The 26,182-nt window shown below is 45.0% G+C and overlaps 1 protein-coding gene across 1 annotated transcript in view; it reads right to left on the reverse strand.

Annotated features, from left to right (window-relative positions):
- Positions 1-814: 814 nt before the first annotated feature.
- Positions 815-26,182, reverse strand: part of LOC117880061 (protein SSUH2 homolog) — a 26,984-nt gene continuing 1,616 nt past the window's right edge. The window contains exons 2-13 of the mRNA XM_034775742.1: positions 24,673-24,737; positions 22,303-22,410; positions 21,636-21,714; positions 20,726-20,855; positions 19,555-19,615; positions 17,854-17,978; positions 10,075-10,137; positions 9,044-9,126; positions 7,784-7,876; positions 6,458-6,563; positions 3,683-3,790; positions 815-3,036 (exon numbers count right to left, since the gene is read on the reverse strand). Of these exons, the coding sequence (XP_034631633.1) occupies positions 2,896-3,036; positions 3,683-3,790; positions 6,458-6,563; positions 7,784-7,876; positions 9,044-9,126; positions 10,075-10,137; positions 17,854-17,978; positions 19,555-19,615; positions 20,726-20,855; positions 21,636-21,714; positions 22,303-22,410; positions 24,673-24,737 (1,162 nt within the window). The 3' untranslated portion in view covers positions 815-2,895. The remainder of the gene's footprint in view (positions 3,037-3,682; positions 3,791-6,457; positions 6,564-7,783; positions 7,877-9,043; positions 9,127-10,074; positions 10,138-17,853; positions 17,979-19,554; positions 19,616-20,725; positions 20,856-21,635; positions 21,715-22,302; positions 22,411-24,672; positions 24,738-26,182) is intronic.

Below are 26,182 nucleotides of genomic sequence, written 5' to 3' on the forward strand. Positions count from 1 at the left end.
TGACTGCTGATATCAGGGGTTCAATTATTCTGTTTATGGTGACTAATACTTTTGGTTTTCATTACAGAAGTCATTTGCAGCAATAAATTGGTCTGAAAGTGGTTTTTGCTCAGCAAAATAAGATACACTGTTACCCAAGTAAATATTAAATGTAGGGTAACATTTTCAAAAGCACCTAAGTGACTTAGGAGCCCATGTTTAATGAGACATAGGTGCTTTTGAAAATTTTATCCATGCAGTCATTAGCACTGGTTCGTCTAGGTCAGGGGCGGGCAAACTTTTTGGCCTGAGGGCCACATCAGGTTTCTGAAATTGTATGGACGGACGGTTAGGGGAGCTGTGCCTCCCCAAACAGCCAGGCGTGGCCTGACCCCCACCCCTATCCGACCCCCCCTGCTTCTCACCCCCTGACGGCTCCCTGACATACCCCCCCCCGGGATTCCTGCCCCATCCCACCCTCCCCCCCCGTTCCCTGACGCCCCCCCAGGACCCCTGCCCCCTCCAACCCTCCCTGTCCCCTGACCGCCCTAAGAACCCCTGCCTGCCCCCCGATCCAACCCCTCCTCTCATTCCTGACTGTCCCCCTGGAACCCCTACACCATCCAACCATCCCTTCTCCATCTCCTGACACCCTCGGAACTCCTGCCCCTGACTACCCTCCACCACCCCATCTAACCCCCCACTTCCTGACTGCTCCCCTGGGACCCCTGCCCCTATTCTACCCCAGTTCCGCGCCCTCTGACCGCCCCGCCCCCATCCACTCCCCCACCCCGACCACTACCCCGAACTCCCCTGCCCTCTATACAACCCTCCCCTGCTCCCTGCCCCCTTACCGCGCTGCCTGGAGCACCGGTGGCTGGTGGCACTACAGCCGCGCTGCCCAGAGTGCCAGGACAGGCCGCAGCTCTGGAGGAGCCCCGCCACCCAGAGCATTGAACCAGTGGCGCAGCGAGCTGAGGCAGCGGGGGAGAGGCTAGGGCTAACCGCCCGGGCCAGGAGCTCAGGGGCCGGGCAGGAAGGTCCTGTGAGCGGATGTGGCTCACGGGCCATAGTTTGCCCACCTCTGGTCTAGGTCATTTCCAAGTGAGTCACCAAAGCTGATGGCCTTTCCCTGTCTTATGCAAAATTGGTTAGTGATTTCAGTCCATTTCCTAGTGGACAAAACCAGCAAAATTGGATTGTAAACTCTTACTTAAATTGTAAGTTCTTTGGGGCAGGGGCTCACTTTTTGTTCCAGGTCTGTATGGTGCCTAGCACAGTGGGGTCCTGGTTCATGAGTGGGGCTCCCATGCAACACAACTAATAGTAATAACAATAAACTGACACCAGTTAGAACTATTGATAGTCTTAGCAGAGGACAAAGGCTGAGTGGTATGGCAGCTGGGTACCATCTTAGCCCCAGAGTTGATCCCTCCAGGTCAAGGTTAGGGCACACTGACAATGTGTTAGCAGAATAGGAGGATGCTTAAACTTCCATTGCTTACAGTGGATATGTGAACAAATAGCTTCTCCGGAGCTCTTATCACTACCACTAAATCCCACTTAACTATTTAAAAGAACAATGCAGTCCACCCTGGTTATATCTCACCTACAAAAACTGGATTTGACAAGCACGTGCAAGTAAACACTTCGGCATTAATACTATAGTGTTGTTGGCACAAATGCCCAGATAAATTTATTCTTAACAGGAATACTACCTAGTCATCTTGTATTACTATGACATTTGTACAGAAAGAGAAACTATAGATGTGTGTGTGTGTGTGTGTATCACAGTCACATGGCAAATGAGGTACGATCCAAACATGCTGAAAACTCAGCAGCAAGAAAGATTAGAATTTGATAGTGGGTGATTAACAATATGCATTATAGACCTGATCCACTGAAGTCATGGAAAGATTCACATTGACTTCAAGAGGCTTTTGGTCAGGCCCTAGACGCTTAATTAAAAAATATCCACAATTTGTCCTATTTCCTTCTCTGTTTATCTTCAGTTGGAGATTCTATTAGAAGAGTTAAAATGCTGCCTCTATGTTTGACACAGACAAGATTATTGATGGCTGAACCAGCAAGCCAAGCACTGCAGTGGAGACAGACATTCTAAAAATGTCAGATGCATCACTACCATCCATCTGCTGTTTGCTGAGCTAGTCACAAACTCTGAAGGTTCACAGCAAAACGTTTTCAACTTGTGCCTGGTACCATATTATCACTGAACTCTCAGTTGTGATAAAAATAAAAGAATCAACAAACAACAAAGGGAAATTAGTAGTCAGCATTACTGGAGTGCAGCCACGTACTAACCACCACTCCGTTATCCTCACCACTGTTAATATTTTCAGTCCAAAATGTGGTTTGATTTACACTGATACAACTTCACTGAAGTCAGTGGGTTTCCCTAGTGTAACACAGAGCAGACTGTTGGGTCACATCATTTTTACTACTAATGATAATGGAAGACAGATCTAGGACCTGTTTTCCTTGTATTTCCTTACTAATAAAAATTTAGACCTTATTAACGCCAGGAGACCCAGTGAAGTCTGAGGAAAAGTAGATTAGGCTAGGCCCACACATAGTGCAGAAACTAAATGGTACTGTAATCCAAAGTTGAGTTTGCATTCTACTAGTGGCAAGGGCGGGACAGGGAGAGCCACAGCAAACCCCCAGTGGCCCACAGGGATTGTGACATACATACAAGATCCAGTCCTGGAACTGAATAATCAACCTGACAAACCTTTTGCTCCCCCGTTTTCTTCCTGCGGCAGCCTGCCCCATACATGCAAATCAATGAACTTCTATTGACCAAAACAAAACAAAAATAGTACTAGATGAATCCTTTCCTTATATGGTTCTGGACAACAGCCATTGTCTTTGGCATTCTGAGAAGTGATCAGTCAGTCACATAATGGAGCAGCAACACTTTTTGGGGTAGTTCTCTGCATACACCCTATTTTCATCTCCATACACATAATAGGAATGCCGTTTCCCTTGCCATTCGTATTCCACTTTAGTCAGAGGAATCAGCTCAATAGTTTGCCTCTGGAAGAAAGAGGGAGACAGAAAATACAAGGATAATGAAGCTAAATCTATACAATACAGAAGGATTTGTAAGCTCTCTTGGTGGCATTTTCAAAAGCACTTTATGTAGCACTTTGCATGTTTGAAGACCAGTGTAAACATTAAATAATTAATCCACACCACACCCCTGGGTAAGAATGCATGATAAGTCCCATTTTACAGATGTGGAAACTGAGGCACACAGAGGAGAAGTGAGCATACCTACCCACAGGCAATCAATGGCAGAGTTGAGATTCTAACCCAAGGAGTTCCTGTCTCCCAGTACTATGTTCTATCTCGCTGGCAGTTCTCTTATGCTCACTTCTAATAATATTGCATTTTTCTTTATTATTACACTTGCCCCTGCCCCCTCCCCATTCTAAATCAATTTAAAGATGTTTAAAGGTCTTGGTATGCAGGCACTTAAGAAAATCCAATCCCTTTAATGTTAATAGTCATTATCCACCTAATGGAAAGTCTTTTGCTTTGTTGCTTGAAGAATTGTTTCAAATGGTCCAATAAAAAAGGGCACAGTGAGACTTGTACAAATGCTAAGCTGCTACAGTCTGACGTCCACAAACTAGTTGCTTTGCCTCCTCTTATTAGATGTGGGCTGCAGTGCACTCACCTGTCTCAGTACACGAGAAGTGGATGCAAACTGAGTGTGATGTTGCACAAGAGCATTTTGGGAAGCCTGACTTATGGAAGGATCAGGAAAATTCACAACAGGATAAACCTGGAGAAATGGAAAACATTTAAGACACACAAATAGGAAGGAGATCACAATTACTTCCAAATATCAGGCCCATCTCAGTCCTGAGGTCTCTCGGGACTTGTCTCCACAGGGACAAATTAATCTAAATTAACTAAAGGTGGGAATTTCAAGTGGATAATGTTAAACTTCATTAAACCTCTGTGTGGACACCATAATTCAGAATTAAAGTGGCTGTAATTCAGTTTAGTTTAATTCACTTCCAGAGTGAATTAAGGCCACTTCAATTCTGAATTATGGTACATTCAGACAGAGCTTTAATGCAGTTTAACTAATCCATTTAAAATTCATACCAATAGTCAATTCAGATTAATTTTCCTGAGCGTCGCAGTGAAGACAAACCCTCACTCACATGAGTAATCTTTATTCACAGCAGTGGAACAGATCAATGGAGCTATGCCAGTTTACATCAACGAGGATCTGGCCAGTGAGGTCAATGGAATTGCTTGCATAAAGAAAAGCGACTCGCGTGAGTACGGTTTTGTAGGCACCCTTACGGTTTTGTAGGACATTTTGTGCCAGTTGTAAAGAAAACAAAAGCATTCTTCCCTAGTATCTTTTTCAGCAGCCTTCACTGCTACTAGGTATCAGCTAATTGTGTTGCACTTGCTAAAAACTAAAGGCCTGTCTGTGCTAGGTCTCAAAAGGGGGTTAGTCACACTAGTGCAAGCCATGTCTTACACCATCTACACTGGTGCAAAAACTATACACAAACCCTATGGGCTAAATCTTGAAAAGCAATATGCTCTGGATTTCCAGGGTAGTCACCTAATTGCACTTGATTGTGGATTCCGTGGCAGGATCTACAAGAATCACTGCAATCAACTCCAAATATACCCTGCAGGAAATCAATATGTATCATCTATTTTGTAGCTCCTCCAAAAGTGGGTGGTTAAGAAGGACTTGGAGTGTGTTATGAAATACACACTCCAAACACGAGCCACTCCAAACACGAGTGCTGCTATTATTATTATTTGTATCCTAGAAGCCCCAGACATGGGTTCAAACACAGAACCAGTCTGAGATTAACAAACTATGATAGGTGCTATGCAGGGGTGCCTGGTCCCTGGAGAACCTCTAGAGGATTAGCCACCAGGAAAATCAGAAGACATTGCATTTATATTTGCTATTTAAAAGCTCCTGCAAATATGTAACCATGAGAGGAACAAAGCTACAAAATTTAGATCTGGATTTCCAACATCACAAAGCCGGATGCTGTTTAGGTCTGGGTTTTTTCTTTGGGACCATCTCTAATGTAAACTGCATGTAACTAAATATATTTTAAATTTATTTTTTTGCGTGTGAGCACTGGGAATTTATGTGAGCCCAGTGACCATAAACCCATACACTGCTAGCCCAACAGATATATGACCGACAGGCCAAATGCAGGGAAAGTGCAGCTTTCAATCCACAGATGTAGACATGGGACGACATTATCTGCTAGTGTTAATTAGCACAGCTTAAATGGAACTGCACCAGTTTATGCCAACAGAAGATTTGGCCCATTTTTGTGGGAAATATAATGAGATCCATGTTGCAGGGATTTACAGGACTTTGCCCTGGTCTGAATAGTAAAAGACGTTGAACATCTCTCACTCCCACTGACTTCATTTGGGATTTGCGGTGAGCAGCACCTCTGGTCATCAAGCCAAAGAGGTGAATTGATACACACACAAAATATCCCAAACCAGCAATTGGCCCTGAGTCTTTTCAATAACTTTTTTACTAAAAAAGGAAAATCCTACTGTAGATGACATTTGAGAATTAACTAATTTAGTTATATTAGTAACCAGAAAAACAGAGCGCTGTGTTCTCAAACGTCTTTTTCTTCTTTTGATACTTTAAATTCTTAAACAACAAAGAGTCTGGTGGCACCTTAAAGACTAACAGATTTATTTGGGCATAAGCTTTCGTGAGTAAAATCCTCACTTCTTCGGATGCATAGAGTGAAAGCTACAGATGCAGGCATTATATACAGACACATGGAGAGCAGGGAGTTACTTCACAAGTGGCGAACCAGTGTTGACAAGGCCAATTCAATCAGGGTGGATGTAGTCCACTCCCAATAATAGATGAGGAGGTGTCAATTCCAGGAGAGGAAAAGCTGCTTCTGTAGTGAGCCAGCCACTCCCAATCCCTATTCAAGCCCAGATTAATGGTGTTGAATTTGCAAATGAATTTTAGTTCTGCTGTTTCTCTTTGAAGTCTGTTTCTGAAGTTTTTTTGTTCAATGACAGTGACTTTTAAATCTGTGATAGAATGACCAGGGAGATTGAAGTGTTCACTTACTGGCTTGTGTATGTTACCATTCCTGATGTCCGATTTGTGTCCATTTATTCTTTTGCGGAGGGACTGTCCGGTTTGGCCAATGTACATGGCAGAGGGGCATTGCTGGCACATGATGGCATATATGACATTAGTGGATGTGCAGGTGAATGAGCCCCTGATGGTGTGGCTGATGTGGTTGGGTCCTCTGATGCTGTTGCCAGAGTAGATATGGGGACAGAGTAGGCAACGAGGTTTGCTACAGGGATAGGTTAGTAAACTCAACCTCAGGCTATATGAGTTGTTCTGTTTCCAGACCTGTCATTTTGCTATTTCAAGAGGTGATAGAGTCTAGAGTTTCATTACCATGGACTGTTCATCAACAAACATCTTCTGCCCAGTGACCTCCTTGAAGAGATCAGCAGGAAACCCAGATCTCTGGTCCGCCACGTATTCAAAAATGTTGTTCTTCCTACAAGAACAAGAACACAAATATTGCCACCTATTGTATCTCCCCTTACTCAAATGGATTTTAGAGGGCCCCTTCTTTATGTGTTTCTTATGCTACAAAAACATAAAACTCCACAAGGCAGAGTTGTTAAATAAGTTCTCCAATCTGTACTGAGGTTCCTGGTGGTAGAGCTTTAAACATAACACATGGTATTCTTTGTACTTTTCTAATGATAATATGGAGGCATGCTATGCTAAAATGCAAACTTTGAGACTTTGGCATTCAAATTCCAGTTGTAATGGATCCAACTGAACTGCTGAGATGGTTTATTTATATTTGTTCTTTGGAACAATCCTGGATAAAGCCCATCAAGTGATATTAAAATAAAATGCCTTTAAAAATTACAAATATTAAAATAACAATGGCTGAACATTTTTAAGTCAGTGACTGGGCCAACAGAGGACAACAGGGGTTTAATTCAGACCAATGTAAAACAATCTGGGAATTCTAACCCAATCTGGAGCCTGAAAAGTCGAAGAAGATACTGCACTACAGTAGATTAGCAAGGGGACAGGATACAAAGCAAGAGGTAAAACTGCTGTTCTGCAAGGCACATGTTAGACCACCCCTTCTGGTACTCCATGTACTATCCTGGTCATTGAATCCGGGAAGGACATTTTTTCTCCTTCATATGAAACGCAGTGTAGAACAACAAGGATCTCATTAATTAAATAAGCAGGGAATAACTCTCCTATTCTCTACTGTGGCTCCTCCCTAAATAGTCATCAATGATTAAACAGCCAGTGATGTGATACTGAGTTCAGTCGTAGTCTATGTTTCTTTGTTGCTGGCACAACATCAGAGAGATGAGCTCCTGACATAGCCCATAGCTTTGATCCTATCTTAGTAAAGGGCCACAACTAAGCTTTCAACTTCACTGTTTATTGTAAATTTTCATGAAGCTTGTCTCCTCCAACATCCTTCTTAAGATGCTGCTCTCTTTTGGAGCTCTCTGGTAAATTTCAACAGACTTTTTGAAATGATAATTAGCTGGTATGGATTTGTATACAGCCCAACTTTGTGAAGCTGGTAATGTTCTTGAAATCCTAACTGCCCCCTTCCTGGGGGAAAGCAGCACATCACAGTCCAGCCTGTCAGAACATTGCCGATTTAACCCTGTATGTACCACAGTGAGGATGAAGGCACTTCTCTATAATTATTTAAAGTTTTATTAGACTTGCCATTTGACTTGAAGCTCAATGTAGTACAGCAACTGTCCTTTTCCTGCACACGTTAGGCAGGTTTTGTGGCCTGAACCAGAACAACTGTTGCATCTGTAGACAAAAAATGATAATTACAATGGATGGTGAGAAACTATTACCACCGTGATTTCGGATACATACACTGTGTGTGTGCACGCACACACACACATCACACTTCATTTGGCATCACTTTGGAGATCCAGTCCAGCTGATGCTTACTATTTGCCATCATGTCTACTACCAGGAGTTGTCTCACTAAAGAACATGACTTCAATAAATTCACTGATCCATTGACTCCTGGTAGTAAATACTTTACCCGCTAGTAAGTATTTATAGTATTGAATCCTAATCCGGTATTTTATATGTATGGGTAAGCCATGGAGTCTACTCTCTGTTTCCAGTCACAAGTTTATTCACACTTAGCATGATTCTATGAGTGTTTCCAGCAGCAACTAGACAGCTTCACTGCAATGTCTTAGGTAGCTGATGCCACCAAAGCACTGGGGAAACATTGTTCTCCAAGCACAAGGTTCAGTTTTAAGTACACAGTGGTTCTGCCATTGAGGCCCTGCCACCCGCACAGAAAAATGAGATGGTATAATCTCAGTAAAACAGACTGACACTATTCGCAGCTGTGAATTTTGAAGAAGAGCTCTTCCAGAGCTAGGCTGCAGCTGGGTTGAACTCTCCAACTACCCTCCTGCCTTGGAAAGAATTGCTTGCCCAGTAACTCATGGCTTCCTAGGGAAGCCATCGAAGGCAGTAAATCTTTACAAACAGACAAGGGGTGTCAACACGAGACTTGCAGGCAGGAAGTAACCAGTGGAGGGAAACTCCGTGCTATGCAAAGAAATGGAGAGGAGCTTACTCATAGGTGGAAAGGAAGCTGGATGGAACTCTACAGGTCTAGTTTTGAAGAGTGCACTAAAAAACTCCGGGCCAGCCCCGGCCCCAGATTGAATAATACATTTTGCTCATTCCAGCAGGAGTTTCAACAGCAACAGCTGGACTTCATTGATTATCCTGGGCAGTCACAACCCAGCACTGAGGGCATTTTCACAAACCAATTAATACTTGTACAGCTACGTTGGCTAGCTGAGCCCACCTAAGAATCTGACCTTGAACTGTCCCTGAATGTAGCATTATTCCACCCCTGCTGCCAACGAGCCACAGTTTTGAGGCTGATGCTAATTAAAATATGGACTTGTCAGGTTGGCTTCTCCTTGAGTGTTGACTCACCTGCTCCGTCCAGAACCTCTGCAGTGTGTGCACCTGTCCTTACTCGGTTGTTTCCCAGACCCATGACAAATCCAGCACTGTACCTGCATTAATTAGATGGAAAACTCAGAGCTATATATACTTTGCCAGAGCACTTTGCTGGTGTTGCAACCTTCATTTCCTCACATGGAAAACAGATTACAAGTTTAATAGACTCATAGATCTTTAAGTCCAGAAGGGGTCATTCGATCTTCTAATCCAGGGGTAGGCAACCTATGGCATGTGTGCCGAAGGCGGCACACGAGCTGATTTTCAGTGGCACTCACACTGCCCGGGTCCTGGCCGGGGGGCTCTGCGTTTTAATTTAATTTTAAATGAAGCTTCTTAAACATGTTAAAAACCTTATTTACTTTACATACAACAATAGTTTAGTTATATAGAGAGACTTATAGAATGAGACCTTCTAAAAACGTTGACATGTAATTCTGGCACGCAAAACCTTAAATTAGAGTGAATAAATGAAGACTCGGCACACCACTTCTGAAAGGTTGCCGACCCCTGTTCTAATCTGTATAACACAAGCCATAGAATTTCACATAGTTACCCCTATATTGAGTCCTGTAATGTGTTTGACCAAAGCACTCCTAATAAACATAAATTAATCTTTAAGGGCCCTACTCCACAAACCTTCTTGCACTCAGCACCTTACTACACAAGGTAGTCCCATGAACTGGTTGAGAGATGCTTAGATCTGTGAGCTCTTTGTGACAGAAACTGTCCTTTTGTTCTGTGTTTGTACAGTGCCTAGCACCATAGGGTCCTGGTCCATGACAGAGACTCCTAGGTACTACGATAATACAAATAATAAATCACAATAAATGCTGTAAAACAGAGCACAATACAATTGTGAACTCTTCACAGCCAACCTCACTCCCCTTCTAACTGCCCAAAGCTATTTGATTTCAGCATCTTTGCCTGGTTCTTATTTCAACACCTTTCCCCAGAATGAATTCAGTCCTAAGCAAAGGATCCCCTTAGACATGGCTACTCACCTTTCCTCTTCCATGACACTTCATGCAGCGAATTTTACCTGAACATCGACAATTATGGCAGCCCTTAAATCAAAAGAGAAATTTTAAAAGAAGCCAGTGGTTTGACATTTCTTTAATTTAGCTCTTTATGTTACTATCTGGATGCCTCTTGGTACCCCCCACCCCAAAAAAAAAAGACAATGGGAATTTTTTTTCTTCTTTTGTGGAAACATTCTAGTGAAACCTCATTCTTTACACTTTTATAAGGCCTTTCATTCAAAGTTCTTAAAGAGTTCTACAGCTACCTACAGCCAAATTACAACCACCCTTCTACAGGTGGAATTGGGCGAGAAGTCATTAAGTAACAGTGTGTCTTTTGTTTTGCAAAGTAGCTGTCCTCAACGTCCATCCAATCACGTGAGAGAGTGATTTTGAATAACAGCCCATGTATGCACTTCTATAATTTGTTTGAAATAAGGCTAAAACACTCAGCCCATGTTGAATTTTAGGAGGGGAAACTGTCACCAGTGATAACACTGGTTCAACTAGACCCTGTGGTAACACTAGTGAGAGCCTTAATGTAGACAAAAATTCATGCTAAACCAGTATTAGCACAGGTGGTAGAAAAGCAAGAAGGGAACAGTCTATGTGAGAGCATGAATGCTCAGTCTGTATGCTGGAGGTCTCTTCGGACAGGGCTACATCTGTGAGTTACAAGCTGTTCTTCGCTTACAAATTCTAATTCCCCTTCCAAAGAAAATACCCACACAAATAAATTAAGCTAGGATACCATGTCCTGTGACTCTCTCAGTTCATTTCTTTCCCTATAAAGGGATAACTGGAATTCAAACATTCCTGACTACAATGAAGCACTTACTGATTATTGTAACAGATAGGTAAACTGAGGCACAGAGCAGAACTTGCCCAAAGTGAGACTGTGTCAGAGCTGGGACTAGCACTCAGGCGTAATGATCCCCAGTTCACTTGATTTACCCATTAGACAATAATACCTTCCATATCACAGCATATATTAGACTCCTATTCAGTTTGCTCTTGGTCTTTCTACATGGCTGTGTATTGCCCATTTTCCCCCCTCTCACTCCTCCCCTCCTTTAAGAAGTAAGGTTTAATGATGGAAGAGGTCAGATATTTAAAGTGAGATAACTCTCTCAAAATTCCTTTCTTATTACAGAAGGGAAAGAAAAACATCTATTAAATCACACCCTATTAAAATGTCCCAAAGTATCTCTTTTCCTGGACTGTAGCACTGCTTTCCCAAAAGACAGGGCTTTTTCTCACAAAATACCAGTGATTTTACAAAACACAAAAAAACGGCTCAAGGGAAGCAGAAAGTGATGCTTCCATATTTGGATAACAATTTTAAATAGAAATAAAAACGTTAAAAAACAAATAACTCTCTTGCTTCTAATTAAATAATTTGGGATTTTGATAGAACTAATTCATCCTGATATAAAAAAAGCTTCTAAACCTGCCACATACCTTTAACAAACGTATACAGTCCTGTAGGTTCAATCTGTCTCTCTCTGAAATAATACCTCACTCTTATATAGCACTTTCCCCCCATAGATCTAAGAACACTTTACAAAGGTGGTAAGTATCAGCTATGGTTATATTAGCTTTTACACTCCATATATACTCACATTGGGCTTGATTCATGATTGTCCTAAGAACCCTAAATGGGCCATGGGGTATCTCCTGGTGTAGGAGTAACCTGCAGATGGTGGAATACTCACATAACTGGCTCTATGTGTCTTCCCCTCCACTCTGCACTGAAGCCCTCACTGCAGAGTGCGCATCAGGGGGATTCTTTGAGAAGTGAAAGTGGCTACAGTGTTCCCCTGCCCCAGCTATCATAATAGCCCATTAGGGAAGCAGGTTTACACAGCTCAGTTCAAATTAGGGCCGCCCTGAGGCTGAGGATGTCCCCAGCTGGTCAAAGACAGGGGAGCAAAAACTCCAGCAAAAGAAGTATAAAAATATAATTCGGAAGGCCAAAAAAGAACCTGAAGAACAGCTAGACAGATACTCAAAAAGTATTAGCAAAAAAAAATTTAAATACATCAGAAGCAGGAAGCCTGCTAAACAACCAGTGGGGCCACTAGACAATCGAGATGCTAAAGGAGCACTCAGGGATGATAAGGCAGTTGCAGAGAAACTAAATGAATTCTTTGCATCGGTCTTCATGGTTGAGGATGTGAGGGAGATTCCCAAACCTGAGCCATTCTTTTTAGGTGACAAATCTGAGGAACTGTCCCAGACAGAGGTGTCATTAGAGGAGGTTTTGGAACAAATTGATAAACTAAACAGTAATAAGTCATCAGGACCAGATGGTATTCACCCAAGAATTCTGAAGGAACTCAAATGTGAAATTTCAGGACTACTAGCTGTAGTCTGTAACCTATCATTTAAATCAGCTTCTGAACCAAATAATATATGGAGATATACCTACCTCATAGAACTGAAAGGGATCCTGAAGGGTCATTGAGTCCAGTCCCCAGACTTTACTAGCAGGACCAAGTACTGATTTTGCCCCAGATCCCTAAGTGGCCCCTTCAAGAATTGAACTCATAACCATGGATTTAGCCGGCCAATGCTCAAACTACTGAGCTATCCCTCCCTGAAGGATAGCTAATGTGACGCCAATTATTAAAAAAGGCTCCAGAGGTGACCCAGGTACTTACAGGCCAATAAGCCTGAATTCAGTACTAGCGAAACTGGTTGAAACTATAGTAAAGAACAAAATTGTCAGATACATAGATTAATATAATTTGTTGGGGAAGAGTCAACATGGTTTTTGTAAAAGGAAATTATGCCTCACCAATCTACTAGAATTCTTTGAGTGGGTCAACAGGCATGTGGACAAGGGGGATCCAGTGGATATAGTGTATTTAGATTTTCATAAAGACTTTGACAAGGTCCCTCACCAAAGGCTCTTAAGCAAAGTAAACAGTCATGGGATGAGAGGGAAGGTCCTCTCATGGATTGGTAACTGGTTAAAAGATAGGAAACAAAGGGTAGGAATAAATGGTCATGTTTCAGAAGGGAGAGAGGGGTAAATAGTGGTGTCCCCCAGGGGTCTGTATTGGTTCCAGTCCTACTCAACGTATTCATAAATGATCTGGAGCTCCCGGTCTCAGCCCCTGGTTCCCATCCCTCAGCTGCAGTCCCAGCCAGGGCCGGCTCCAGGCACCAGCTTCTCAAGCAGGTGCTTGGGGCGGCCGCTCCGGAGAGGGGCGGCAGGTCCAGGTATTCGGCGGCAATTCGGCGGACGGTCCCTTACTCCGCCTGGGAGTGAAGGACCTTCCGCCGAATTGTGCTGCAGATCGCGATCACGGCTTTTTTGTTTTGTTTTGTTTTGTTTTGGCTGCTTGGGGCGGCCAAAACCCTGGAGCCGGCCCTGGCCCCAGCCTTGTCTCCTGGCTTTCGGCCCAGCCACAACTCTGGCCACAGCATCAGCCCTGGCCCCAACTGTGGCCACGCTCCCGACCCTGCTCCCAACCGTGGCTTGGGGGTGGGGACACAGCAGGGGTTAGGAAGGGCACACGGTGAAAAGTTTGAGTACCACTGCATTATAAGTTTGCTCTTGCACCACCAAAGTCAATGGCAAAATACTCCCACTGACTTGAGTGGTGCACGAATGGGACCCAAGTTCATATGTGTGTAGATTGCAGGGGGAAATGAAACATATTGGGTCTAATCTTCTATTCAAATCAGAGTCAACAGAAAGAGCGGATGCTCCATGTCTCTGCAGATAAGGTCTGTCTTTCTAGATAGTATTTAAATGTGGGCTCAGAGTAGAAAGTTTTGCAAACTGAATCTCAGCACCTAGCACACTGCAGCTTTAGCGAGCATACAGCACTTTGTGAGCACCGTTCAAATTTTACACCAGCTCATTAGGAAGACAAAATGCATATTAACTCACTTTGTTTTGCTGTTGTATCTGCTGAAGATAGATACCCACCAACAGCCAGTGTCATAAAAATACAAATGGCCCCGTATCAAATCACAAAAATGACCTCCATCATAAAACATGAATAAGTGTCCATATGTTTCCCACTACAGGGCCAAATCCCGAGTGGGGCTGTATGCCTGCAAGGAGCATTAACATCGGTGGAGACAGGATAGCAGCACCCCTCAGGATTTGGCCCACAGCTATTTAAAGCTGGGGGGGAAATATTCACTGTTTCGACATTCAGAGTATTGCCTAACAGTTTAAAGTGCCTCTTGCTAATAAAGCAGACCCTGGTTTTATAGAGCAGCTCTCCTGTCACACGCATAGTCCCCTAAATGGGGCTAACTGCTGGCCCAGTGGCTGTGCACTCAGAAACAGCTGTCACGCCTCCTTGGGTGATAGAAGCTTGATCTTGCAACTCTTACTAAGCTTTACTCATGTGAGTAATTCTTACCCATGCTAGTATTCCCATTGATGTCACTGGGTAAGTGGGGATTAATCACGTGAATAAGGGTTGCAGGATCAGAGCCTAGAACCCATTTTGTTGAGCAACAGCACATAGCTTGGGATAGCTGCTTTCACGTCTCTCTCTTGGAGGATGGCGTTTTCCAAATCACTTAGCACCGGCCTCACTCTGCTCCCATTGAACAGCTCTGTTAAAAACCCCACTGGCTTCAGTGAGAATACAGCTAGGCCAACACAGTGCTTTTGTAAATCCCACCGTTTCTTTGTGAGAATATCGACAATTTAACATCCACCTGTAAAATCAGCAGCCATGAGCTGAGAGGACTTTCCCCTAACCTCTCATCCAAAGATCAGAAAATATCTCTTGGCTAGCTGCTTGTTTCTGTGGTGCATTTCTATCGATAGAAACAATGGCAGAATGTGACTGAAGATGCCATGGAACAGGGGTCGGCAACCTTTGGCACGTGGCTTGCCTGGGTAAGCACCCTGGTGGGCCGGGCCAGTTTGTTTACCTGCCGCGTCTGCAGGTTCGGCTGATCGCGGCTCCCACTGGCTGTGGTTCGCCGCTCCAGGCCAATGGGGTCGGCGGGAAGCAGCAGCCAGCACATCCCTCGGCCCGCAGCTTCCCGCAGCCCCGATTGACCTGGGATGGCGAACCGTGGCCAGTGGGAGCCACGATCGGCCGAACCTGCAGATGCGGCAGGTAAACAAACCGGCCCGGCCCACCAGGGTGCTTACCCTGGCGAGCCGCGTGCCAAAGATTGCCGACCCCTGCCATAGAAAAATACCGGTCTGCAATGGGGTGTTCACCCCACACTTGCCCTGAAAGGGTTAATGAAGACTAAAAAGGGGGCTAATTAACCCAACAGGCCATGGCTGAGAGAATCAGGTGGCTAAGGAATTCCTGGACTGAGTGAAGGAATACAGTTGGGGAGGAACAAGCTGGGTTGGGGCTATAAAGGCAGGAAATTGGCAGCAAAAAAGGGCTGATGGGAAAGTCTGCAGTCACTCCTCAGGAGAAGGGAGGTGTGTTTGGGCTGGCAAACCAGTGATCGGAGAAGACAGGAAGGTAGGACCGGGCTCAGGGAAAGGCAGTAAGGTCTAAGACGGAACAAAACTTGACTGCTGGATAGAGGATCTGTAGTGAAGCGGACTGGCCCCCGACAGCCCCTGAGGGAGAGGAGCCTGGATTGGCGCCCAAGTGGGCGGAGCCACCGCCACCCGTTCCCCCCCCCCCGGAAGTCAAGGGGCGGGACAGGAAGTATAAGAGCCAGGCCCCAGCTCTCAGTTNCCCCCCGGAAGTCAAGGGGCGGGACAGGAAGTATAAGAGCCAGGCCCCAGCTCTCAGTTGGACCCCAGCGGCCGGAGAGGCCAGACGTGCCGGTGCGAGCTCCGGCTAGACCAAGGCTTCCCAGAGCCAGGTACCCGGACGCGGACGGACCGAGCTGCCCCAGAGCCAGATACCCGGACACCGACCGACCGGACCTCCCCAGAGCCAGGTATCCCGACGCGGATTGGCCAAGCCTTCCCCAAGCAAGGTACCCCGACGCGGATTGGCCAAGCCTTCCCCAAGCAAGGTACCCCGAAGTAGCCTGGCCGCACTTGCCCCGAGCACGGTACCCCAAGGAGGGGCCCGACCGCCCCCCTTACCGGAGACCGGAGGAGCAACCCGACCCAGACGACCCTCTGCGAACTGAGGAACCCATGGTGTGGGACCCCGCTGCCGAGCCCAGCGGGGAGCAGGTACAAATGGAGGGGGAAATGGAAAGCAGCCCGGGGGTAGCTGACCCCAGTCTAGCTACAACAGAGAGCGAACCAATGTTGGTGTGTTGCGGTCAGGACCCCACCAACACAGCGGCAGACTGACTGCCGCTCTTAGGGCCCCGGGCGGGGACACAGTGGAGTGGGTGGGCCTGTGTCCCCCCTGCCACCCCACTTAACGGGTGGCAGCCTCCCCCTCCAGCCAGCGTTCTGGCACCGCAACTGAGCTATTGTTTGCTGCCCTGAACTATTGCTTGTTGCTCCACCCTGACTGAGGGTCTGGGGCGTCCTGAGTTTGTCCGTTCTCAGCTCCTAATACCCAGACCTGAGCCCACCCCCCTGAACTAATGTTTGTTGCTCCACCCTGACTGAGGGTCTGGGGCGTCCTGGTTTGCCCGTGCTCAGCTCCTGATACCCCGACCTGAGCCCACCCTCCTGAACTATTGTTCGTTGCCCCGCCCTGACCGAGGGCCAGGGCCTACTAACTCTGTTTGGGCTCGGCCTGCAGGAAGGCCTTGAGCCCCTGAACTATTATTTGTTGCCCCGCCCTGACTGAGGGCCTGGGCCTGCTAACTCTGTTTGGGCTCAGCCTGCAGGAAGGTCCTGAGCCCTGAACTATTATTTGTTGCCCCGCCCTGACCGAGGGCCAGGGCCCTACTAACTCTGTTTGGGCTCAGCCTGCCGGAAGGTCCTGAGCCCCTGAACTATCATTTGTTGCCCCGCCCTGACTGAGGGCCAGGGCCCTACTAACTCTGTTTGGGCTCAGCCTACAGGAAGGTCCTGAGCCCCTGAACTATTATTTGTTGTCCTGCCCTGACCAAGGGCCTGGGCCGACTGACTTTGTGAGGGCTCAGCCTCCAGGACGGTTCTGGGCCCCCCAGGATCCTTGTGGGCCGCCCTCCCCGAGCCAGCGGGTGGACGGTGTAGTGAGGCGGACTGGCTCCTGATAGCCCCTGAGAGGGCCCAACCCCCGCACCGGACCTTTACAGGATCCCTGAAGTAAAACCCGGAGTAGAGGGTGGGCCCGGGTTCCCCTGCCAGCCACTGAGGGAGTGGCACTACAAGGCAGTGAACAGGAAGACTGCCTAGGACTGCTGGCAAGGAAAGATTTTCCAACTGTGGAAGGGAAACCATTTTGTGACCTGGCCAAAGGGCCAAGTCATGAAGAGGCAGCAGCAGCTCGTGGAGCAAGAGAAGGGCCACAGACCCAGAGAGGGAGGCAGAGGATGGCATGCAACTGCAGGAAGGAGCGTGGGCTTCGCGAGCTATTCCCAGAGTGACCAGGAGAAGGCGCCATCCTAAAAGTGAGTGGAGCACCCTGTTACACGGACTCGTTCATTTTTAAATATATGTATTTATCTACATGTAAACTCACCAAAGCGCAGGATGAGGTGATCTATTATTAGTTAAGCACTGGAATAAATTGCCTAGGGAGGATGTGGAATCTCCATCATTGGAGATTTTTAAGAGCAGGTTAGACAAACACCTGCTAGGGATGGTCTGATAATACTTAATCCTGCCTTGAGTGCAGGGGACTGGACTAGATGACCTATCAAGGTCCCTTCCAGTCCTACAATTCTATGATTCTATGATTATAATACCTTTAATGAAGACGTGTGAGGCACTTTGACTCTGGTTATGTGGTCTGTGAAGATGGTAGGGACTTCCACTTGTATAGTCCATGGCAAAGGAGCTGGCCCAAGCAAAAAAGAGTCAACAAATTCACCTGAAGCAGAGACAAAACTGTATTGAGTACAAACACCAGGTATTTCCTGACACCTGCAATTAAATCATGCCACACCTGTAACTGTTATGTTGATCCCAGTTAACGTGATTAACTAAAATAAATACCACTTTTATGTCAAAGAGTTCCATTGTTTACCAACCATAATTTCTTTCCAAAAAGGAAAATGTTATAGAGTATTTTGCAAACACAAATAAATCCAGCTAAAATATTCAACCAAAATGGTGTTAATTCAGCATAGTCAAATTTCCTCTGAGAAATTAAGATTACAAAAATCGTTGTTTCCCAAATTTAGTGAAAAACACTTCTTGTGAGCTCTAATCCTGAAAACACTTTTCTGCATGCTTATCTTTACTACTATGAGTAGTCCCATTTGAAATCAAGGTTAGCAAAGTTAAGCAAATGCCTAAGCATTTGCAGGATCAGGAACTTATTAGTTACAAAGCAATTGTGTTCAATAAATCTTGGCTTCATGTCCCCAATGAATGGAATGGGCAGTGGTTATGAAAAAGAAAAAGAAATCCCTAAGCTAAGAGACAGTCAAGTAAAATCCCTTTTTTGCTCTGCTTCCCTCAGGAGGAATAGTATCACTCCACACCAGTTTGACAAACCTGCAAAACAAAATCCCTCCATGATTACTAGAGTCAGTCAAAAAAAGGTTGCAAAATATCTTGAAATTTTCAGTCACCCATTTTGCAAGTTGCAAAAAGGAATGATTATTGTTCGTTTGAAATTTTTCATAAAATCAAGAATTTTCAGGGCTTAAGTCTTTGCTCCCCCTTCCCCGGCCATTTTTTTTCTCCATCAGCCCTCACCCCTATTTTTCCCCTTTCTTTTTTTCCCCCTCCATTCCTTTCTTTTTTTCTTTCGCCTGTCAAAAAGAGGAGGAAAAGGGAAAAATGAAAACTGGGATAAAAATGAAAACTGAAAATGATTCATTCCCAGTTAAATGAATAAACCAGAAATTTTATTTAAGATTTTTTTTTGGGGGGGGGCGCAAAATTTAAAAAAAAGGCCATTTTTCAACAAAAATTTTTGCTTTGAAAAATTTCAACCAACTCTATATGACATGTTGCTTGAAGGCTACCAGAACACAAATCTCTTCTGGTTTGCCAACTCCTAATAACTCTGAAATGTTGGCTGTCACCTAGTTTCTATAACATTTGCCTTACAATGGATTGGAGTGTTCCCCCCATTTACATAAAAACTATGAATTAGGCATGAAGTCCTCAGTAAGCTCCAGTACACACCAGAACGTTCACGTTCTTATGGAGTTAGAACGTTTCCTTCAAGGATCTAGTTTATTTCAACTTTCAAACTACATAAATCACATACCATATTCATAAATCAACTGGCTTATTGTGCTTAAGAATTGTCATAGTCTTTTTATCCGGGCATGTGTTTTATTTTGTTTTTAATTACTGCAGTTCAGCAGCTGAGTGCATTTCTGCCCTTTTTCATTAGCTTTTGGCAGAAATGCACAACACAACAGTTAGACCTGTATCATAGAAGAGGCCAATCACACAAGATTCTTACTTGACATCAGAATCCTACTTACCCTTGTAAGGTGTTGTCTTCCAATCAGATGATCTGGATTCAGTGAAGGTCTCTAGCCGATACTAAAAAATTAATTAATTAACATAAAACAAAACCCTATAACAACCCCAGAGTGGGAGTGATTGGGCATTCAATGCAGTGTATACAAAAACCCAATTGGGACTGCAATCTGGAGTGTAAGAAAGTAAATTCACACTAGCCAAAATAATGACCAATCTCACTGTTGACAGGGTGAGGTGATATCTTCATAGAATGCTGTATTATGAGCCTGAGCCAAAGTCCATCAAAATCAACAGGAGACTTTCCATTGTTATCAATGGTCTTTTGATCAGGCCACATATTTGCTCTATACCAGCAGTTCCCAACCTACACCTGCTCTATTTAATTTCACTATTTCTTTTTGTTTTAGTCATTCGCTTCTTCTTTATTTACCTTCTCATTTGGCTATTTTCCTCATATGCCCTCCCTCTCTTCTATTCCCACATACTTCTGCTCTTCACTTTAGTTTCACCTAAGCTAACGCTCTCTATCTATGGGTTTTTAGAGGACAAGTCGCCATGGAATATTTGTTGTTTTGGAATTCAGTGATTGGTCCTATTAACAATGGCTATATCCAAAAGTTGTTTCTCTCTCTGCCATTGTCTATGCTGTCAGTTTTTCAGGATATCTCCCACTGTTCACTACCAATGGTGCAACTGCATTGGTTCTAGTAGTGGTGGCTATCTATGTAGACTGACTGCTGACCTTTTTACTCAGGTCCTTACCCTATTTGGATCAGGGATCAAAATGGAATATATATTTTTAAAAGACTTGACTCTGGCAAAAAGGTCCATAGCAATGGAATCAAATTATGAACCTACATTTTCCAGATTCTAAACCAAGCAATCATTGAAAAGCTACAAAGTGGAAGTAGCTCTTTGCTGTCATTCTAAAGATTACTTTCCTTTATGATTCCCCAGATGTTTAGAATGTGCAAACATAATTCCAAACTGAAGGTAGCCACACCATCCCAATGGGAATTTCTCAGTAAGGGGGCTATTGTGTGGGTAAGGGTAATTTGCAAAGCCTGGCAGCTGTTTGATCCCAGTGAAATGCCCAGCTCCTGCTGAAGTTAGTAGACAAACTCCACTGACTTCTGCGCAAGTAAGTTGGGCTGCAAAAGGTGAACATACTCTGTAGGTGTTGAATGGCTGCAGAGTCCGAAACACCATTTCCTTGGCAGGGGCCGAGCTGTAGCAGCACTTACTGGCTGCGTACTGTATAAAAGCTTCTTTGGCTGCATCTTCTGAAACAGCAGGAATGCTACCAGAAAGAGATAATAAAATGTGGACCGGTTTGAAATTGACTTTCAATTTTCAGAGCAATTTCGCTGTACACCGAACATCCACCCTACCCCTTTCAGAAGACATCACAGCATCACACATTCTCCCATAAAAGGCCTCTCCCTAATTTACATAGCACTCCACTGCACTGACAGAAAAATGCTGGATAAGATGCCAGGTTTGGAAAAACCTAAACTCTCTTAGTGATTCAAATCCCAGCCAGGGTAACTCAAGCCTTCATCTCTCCCAAGTAGAGAGGCAGTTTAGGATGAGAGATGTTTAGGATGCAACATTAACAGGTGAGGTCCTGTCAGAATTTCATGGACACTGGCACCTGATTTTCAACCATCAGGTCAGCATGTACAGTATTTGAGAATGTGAAAATGTGTATGCCTATTGTGCACCTCAGATGTGTGCATGTAAAATCCCTGAATTTGCTCACCCGTGGCTAAGTCCATGCTTATCTACTCAGCAGCATATACTGATCATGGCTTTGTGCACACATATCTTGATGTGTAAGGTAGGCACTTACATGTGGGCTGGGAGAACTGAAAATGGGGAAGGCCTAAAGCTCCCATAGTACCATTGATAAGAGCAGTGTCTGACCCCATGTCATTGGCCAAAAAATTCCCTTTGCTCTCTTGTGTGCAGTGTGCCAGTTGGCTGCCACCCTCTCTTCAGCGGTGTTGATTGTGCTTAGTTTGCAAAGGATGCAAGGTAACGCTTAATCATTATCATTACATTTGAAAGTACATCTTACTTCCACTCTGTTTGGGCTGGAGGGGGCCCACCTCCACGATCAGTCACCAGATCTGATGGAGGAGGTAAACCTTTTCCTCCTGTGAGAAACAAAAAAGGCAGAAGTTGGTATTTTACAGGTTTAGAGAGACACATTAATTTGCTACTTGTCCTTCAATTCCTGTCTGCTTTTGAAATAAGGCCAAAATCACCAGTTTCTGTCTTGTTCTAATGAACGGCCTCTGACCAGCACAGGACACACACAAAATATCAGAGGAAAACTGAGCTTTTAGAGAAAAAGAGAAAAATCAGGGGTAAATTCATTGGATGGTTCAGCAGAGATAGAGAGACAATTGTGTGGCACAGCAGGGGTAGAGGGTTGTGGCACAGGTGGGGGTAACTCGCAACTCTTGGCAGCGGCTTGATCCCAATGGAATCTCTCTCCCACCCTATCATTTGGGAAAATGCCTCAGATAATAAGATCACATTCAGGAATATAGAAAATACAGTTTCAGAGTAGCAGCCGAGTTAGTCTGTATCCGCAAAAAGAAGAACAGGAGTACTTGTGGCACCTTAGAGACTAACAAATTTATTGTCAATCAGCTGGCACAAAATTCTCTACACTGACTTCCTTTCAAAGAGATAGACAGTCTCAGGAAAAAGAATAGTCTGTGGGTTTATGTACTAACCACCATCACCCAGCGCTGTGCCTTCATAGCCAGAGACATCGTCCATGGGATCAGCAGGGGGAGCAGACGGTTCTTCTCCACTGGTAATGTCATCAGGAACGATGGCACCTACGACATAAAGAGTTTAGCAATAGAAAGTTGTCATAACCTCCTCACTCAAACATGCAATGAACCAACTAGGGTAGACAGAATGCTTTCTATTGGGCCCAATTCTCCTCCCAGTCACATCAGAGCTACACAAGCATAAAACTGATGTGAAAGGAGAATCAGGCTGCTGGTCTTTAATCAAATAAGTGTTTGAGATATGCCAGGAAGTTTTGCCGTAAAAATGGTAGCTATGGGTGACTTCTATCATGCACATGGAGACTACTGATGAGTAAACTTCCATAAGGTTTGAGGTGTGGCCAGGATAAACACCTATGAATCGAGATGTCTGCTTGACTCTCTTCGAAAAAAGAGTCTGCAAAATAGGCCTGAAAAGCTTATAAGAAAATCCGTGTTCCTGTGATTCTGTTTGATTCTTACTGCAATGGAAGTACTACAAAAGCCTCTCCTGTGGTATTTCATTACTTTTGCTTATGGCTTAAGACAGAATGAGAAAGCACAGAGATTAAGTAAACTCAGGGGAAAATATTATCTGAGCACTTTTTCTTTTTAATCCAACCAAAATTTTCAGTAAAGTTTTGGACAGAGATTTGAATCAACGCTCACCAGGCTGATGAAATCTGAATGTCGGGAGCTGAAATTGACACTTAAGGAGGACTCAGAGCCTGTTTGAATCCACCTGTAGCAAACTATGACTCATGTTACTCAGAAGCAGCAAGACTTTTTCAGGAGTGACACGGAGGAACTCTAGAGCAGCGCTTCTCAAAGTGGTGGTCCGCGGACCGGTGCCGGTCCGCGAGCGATCGGCTGCCGGTCCGCGAGCGATCGGCTGCCGGTCCGCGGTGAGTTTCCTCATAAGAGCGTCGAATAGGATAATAATATGGCACCGGTCCCCCACATCAGATAGCTTGAGAAGCACTGCTCTAGAGGAAGCCATGCCTATCCTTGTTTTCTACCATAAGCAGGAACTGAAGATGAGGGAAAGAAAATAAATAGATCCTTATGACCAGAGAACTGAGCTCTTGTGAAGAAATGAAAGTCTCTTGCACTCTCTCATTCTGAATTTCAGCAGAGTGGTTCAGTTGGCAATTGTTTAATTGCAAGCATTTTAATTGCTGAACCACAAACACAACTCAGTCAGCAGGAAAGAATGTAAATGACTTTATGCTGCTTCCCATTAACTACTAGATGTTGGCGTTTATTCACAAAAACGGGAAGAAATTTGCATTTAAGAGGACAATGCAATTTGTGCATTAATCTCTTCATGACTCCTTCTATGGAGTCAAAATTCCCACTGACTTCAAGTAAGGAGTGCAGGATTGGGAACACCCGGTTGAAAAGGGAGCTCCAGTCAGCACCACTCACCGGGCTGTTAAAAGTCCGGTTGGCGGCACTACAGGGCTGGCAGGCTCCCCACCTGGCTCTGCACGGCTCCCAGAAGCAGCCGGCATGTCCAGCCCTGCTCCTATGCACAGGGGCAGCCGGGCAGCTCCACGCCCATGGGTGCCGCCCCTGCAGCTCCCATTGGCTGCGGTTCCCGGCCCACGGGAGCTGCTGAGCCACCGCTCAGTGTGGGGGCAGTGCACAGAGCTTCCCTGATCACTCTTGCACTTAGGGGCCGCAAGAACATGCTGGCCATTTCCGGAAGCTGCGCAGAGCCAGGTACAGAGCCTGCTTTAGCCCCGCTGTGCCGCCGACTGGGAGCTGCCTGAGGTAAGCGCCACCTGGCTTGAGCCCATACTCTACATGCCAATTCCCTGTCCCAGCCCTGAGGCCCCCCCCCACGTCCAAATTCCCTCCCAGAGCCCACACCCCGAATCCCCTCCTGTGCCCAAACCCCTTGCCCCAGCTCAGAACCCCCTGCCACACTCCAAACCCCTCGGCCCCAGCCCAGAGCCCCCTCCTGCACCCCAAACCCCCCATCCACAGCCCCATCCCAGAGTCACAACCGAAGCCAGAGCCCCCTCCCACACCCCAACCCCCTGCCCCACCCCAGTTGAAGTGACTGAGGGTGGGAGAGAGCAAGCGACAGAGGGAGGGGGATGGAGTGCATGGGGGACGGGACCTTGGGGAAGGGGTGGGGCCTCTGGGGAATGGGCGAGGTAAGGGGTGGGGCAAGGGTGTTCAGTTTTGTGCGATTAGAAAGTTGGCAACCCTAGATTGGGTCCATTCTGAGCTCCTTGTCAAAGACTGACATACAAGAACTCAGCTAGCAAAGCAAACATCAATGTCATGAGAATCATTGATTGCTAGGGGTTTTCATACCAAAATATCCTTCAGCAGAGGCATGAGACATCTGATCAACAGCTCCATAACTCTGGCTGGAAACTCTGATCAAAAAAGCAAAAGAAAACAGATAATCTGAGTGTTTAGGAATAAACATGTAGAAAGATGGCAATGGGGAAGTGCACATGGAGAAACGAGAGAACTGGAGCAATGCTGAAGGGCATATGTAGAGAAATCGCAAGAAGAATCTTTTTGCTCTAAAGACATTTTATGGATTCTTTGGAATTTATGGAAACGTTGATGTGCTTTGTGCTCGGCACTTTTGAAAATCAGGCCACTTATTTAGGTAGCTAAATCAGGGTTTGAGTAACTAAGTTATGCATTGACTTTTGTAAATCTCAGCCACTGTGCCTAATTTGGACGGAGACATTTTTTCTCCTTTAAAGCACCCTGGCCGTACCAGTCTAGAATATGCTTTATAATTGAGAAGGCATGAACTAATGTAGCTGTGCATTTCATATGGCAAGATATGATTTTATTTAGCAGACTACTGAACCTAGGTTGCAAAACAATATGACACACTTAGCTTGATGGATACTCCTACGCAATTCTGAAAGGCCGTTATGATGCCACTTAATATCCATTCTTTATTGGGAAATAGTTTCAAGATCACAAATGACCTCAAATTATAGACATACTGCTCAAGATGCTCCACCAAAAGCCTTCATTTGCATTTCCATGCTGATACCTGGTTTTGGGGGTGTAAAATCTGTCTGAAAAAATTGATCAGCACTGGAAATTTGTAGCAAATCAGTTTCTTATTAGTCTGTGCAATAACATTGACATTTTGCATGTCTTAATAACTTCTGTGTTATAGAATCACTATGCTTGTCCACAAAGTGAGAAAGTTTCTCACTGTTTGAAGGATCCATTTAAAAATTACTATATTAGAAACTGAACACACAAGAAAAACTGCCTTTAATATAAGCAAAATTGGGAGCCAAATAATACGTTAATGGAAGTAAAGTAATTCTATAGTTTCACGGTCAACACTAGAAAAGCAACAAGTCTCAGCTCAGTGGTTACATCTATTGAGTACTGCTGATAGCACAGAACCAGCTATTCATAGAACCGGATATTTCTTTGCCATCCCAGGGTTAAGATCAGCACCTGGATGAAGAGTAGCTGAATGAATCTGAATCCTGGAAGGGCTGAAGTGATGACAAAGAGAGGGAAGCACACTGAAGTCACCTCTATAGAACATGACTATCCAAGGAAGGCATCAGTCCTCGGGTGGTTTCCATGTCCTTCTAGTGTAAGTCCATTTAAAGTGTAGACTTACCCTCCAACCCACTGAAATGACAGAGCTGTGGCAGCCTTCAGAGTGAAACTCAAGTATGCAAGAGACAGAGCTTCTTCTGAGACCGGCCACAGATCTGGAACTCACTCTTAGAAGATAGTCTCAGCCACTTCAGGTAGGGTTACCATACGTCCGGATTTTCCCGGACATGTCCGGCTTTTTGGGCTTCAAATCCCCGTCCGGTGGGAA

This window comes from Trachemys scripta, chromosome 7 (genome assembly GCF_013100865.1).
Source record: "Trachemys scripta elegans isolate TJP31775 chromosome 7, CAS_Tse_1.0, whole genome shotgun sequence".
NCBI lineage: Eukaryota > Metazoa > Chordata > Testudines > Emydidae > Trachemys > Trachemys scripta.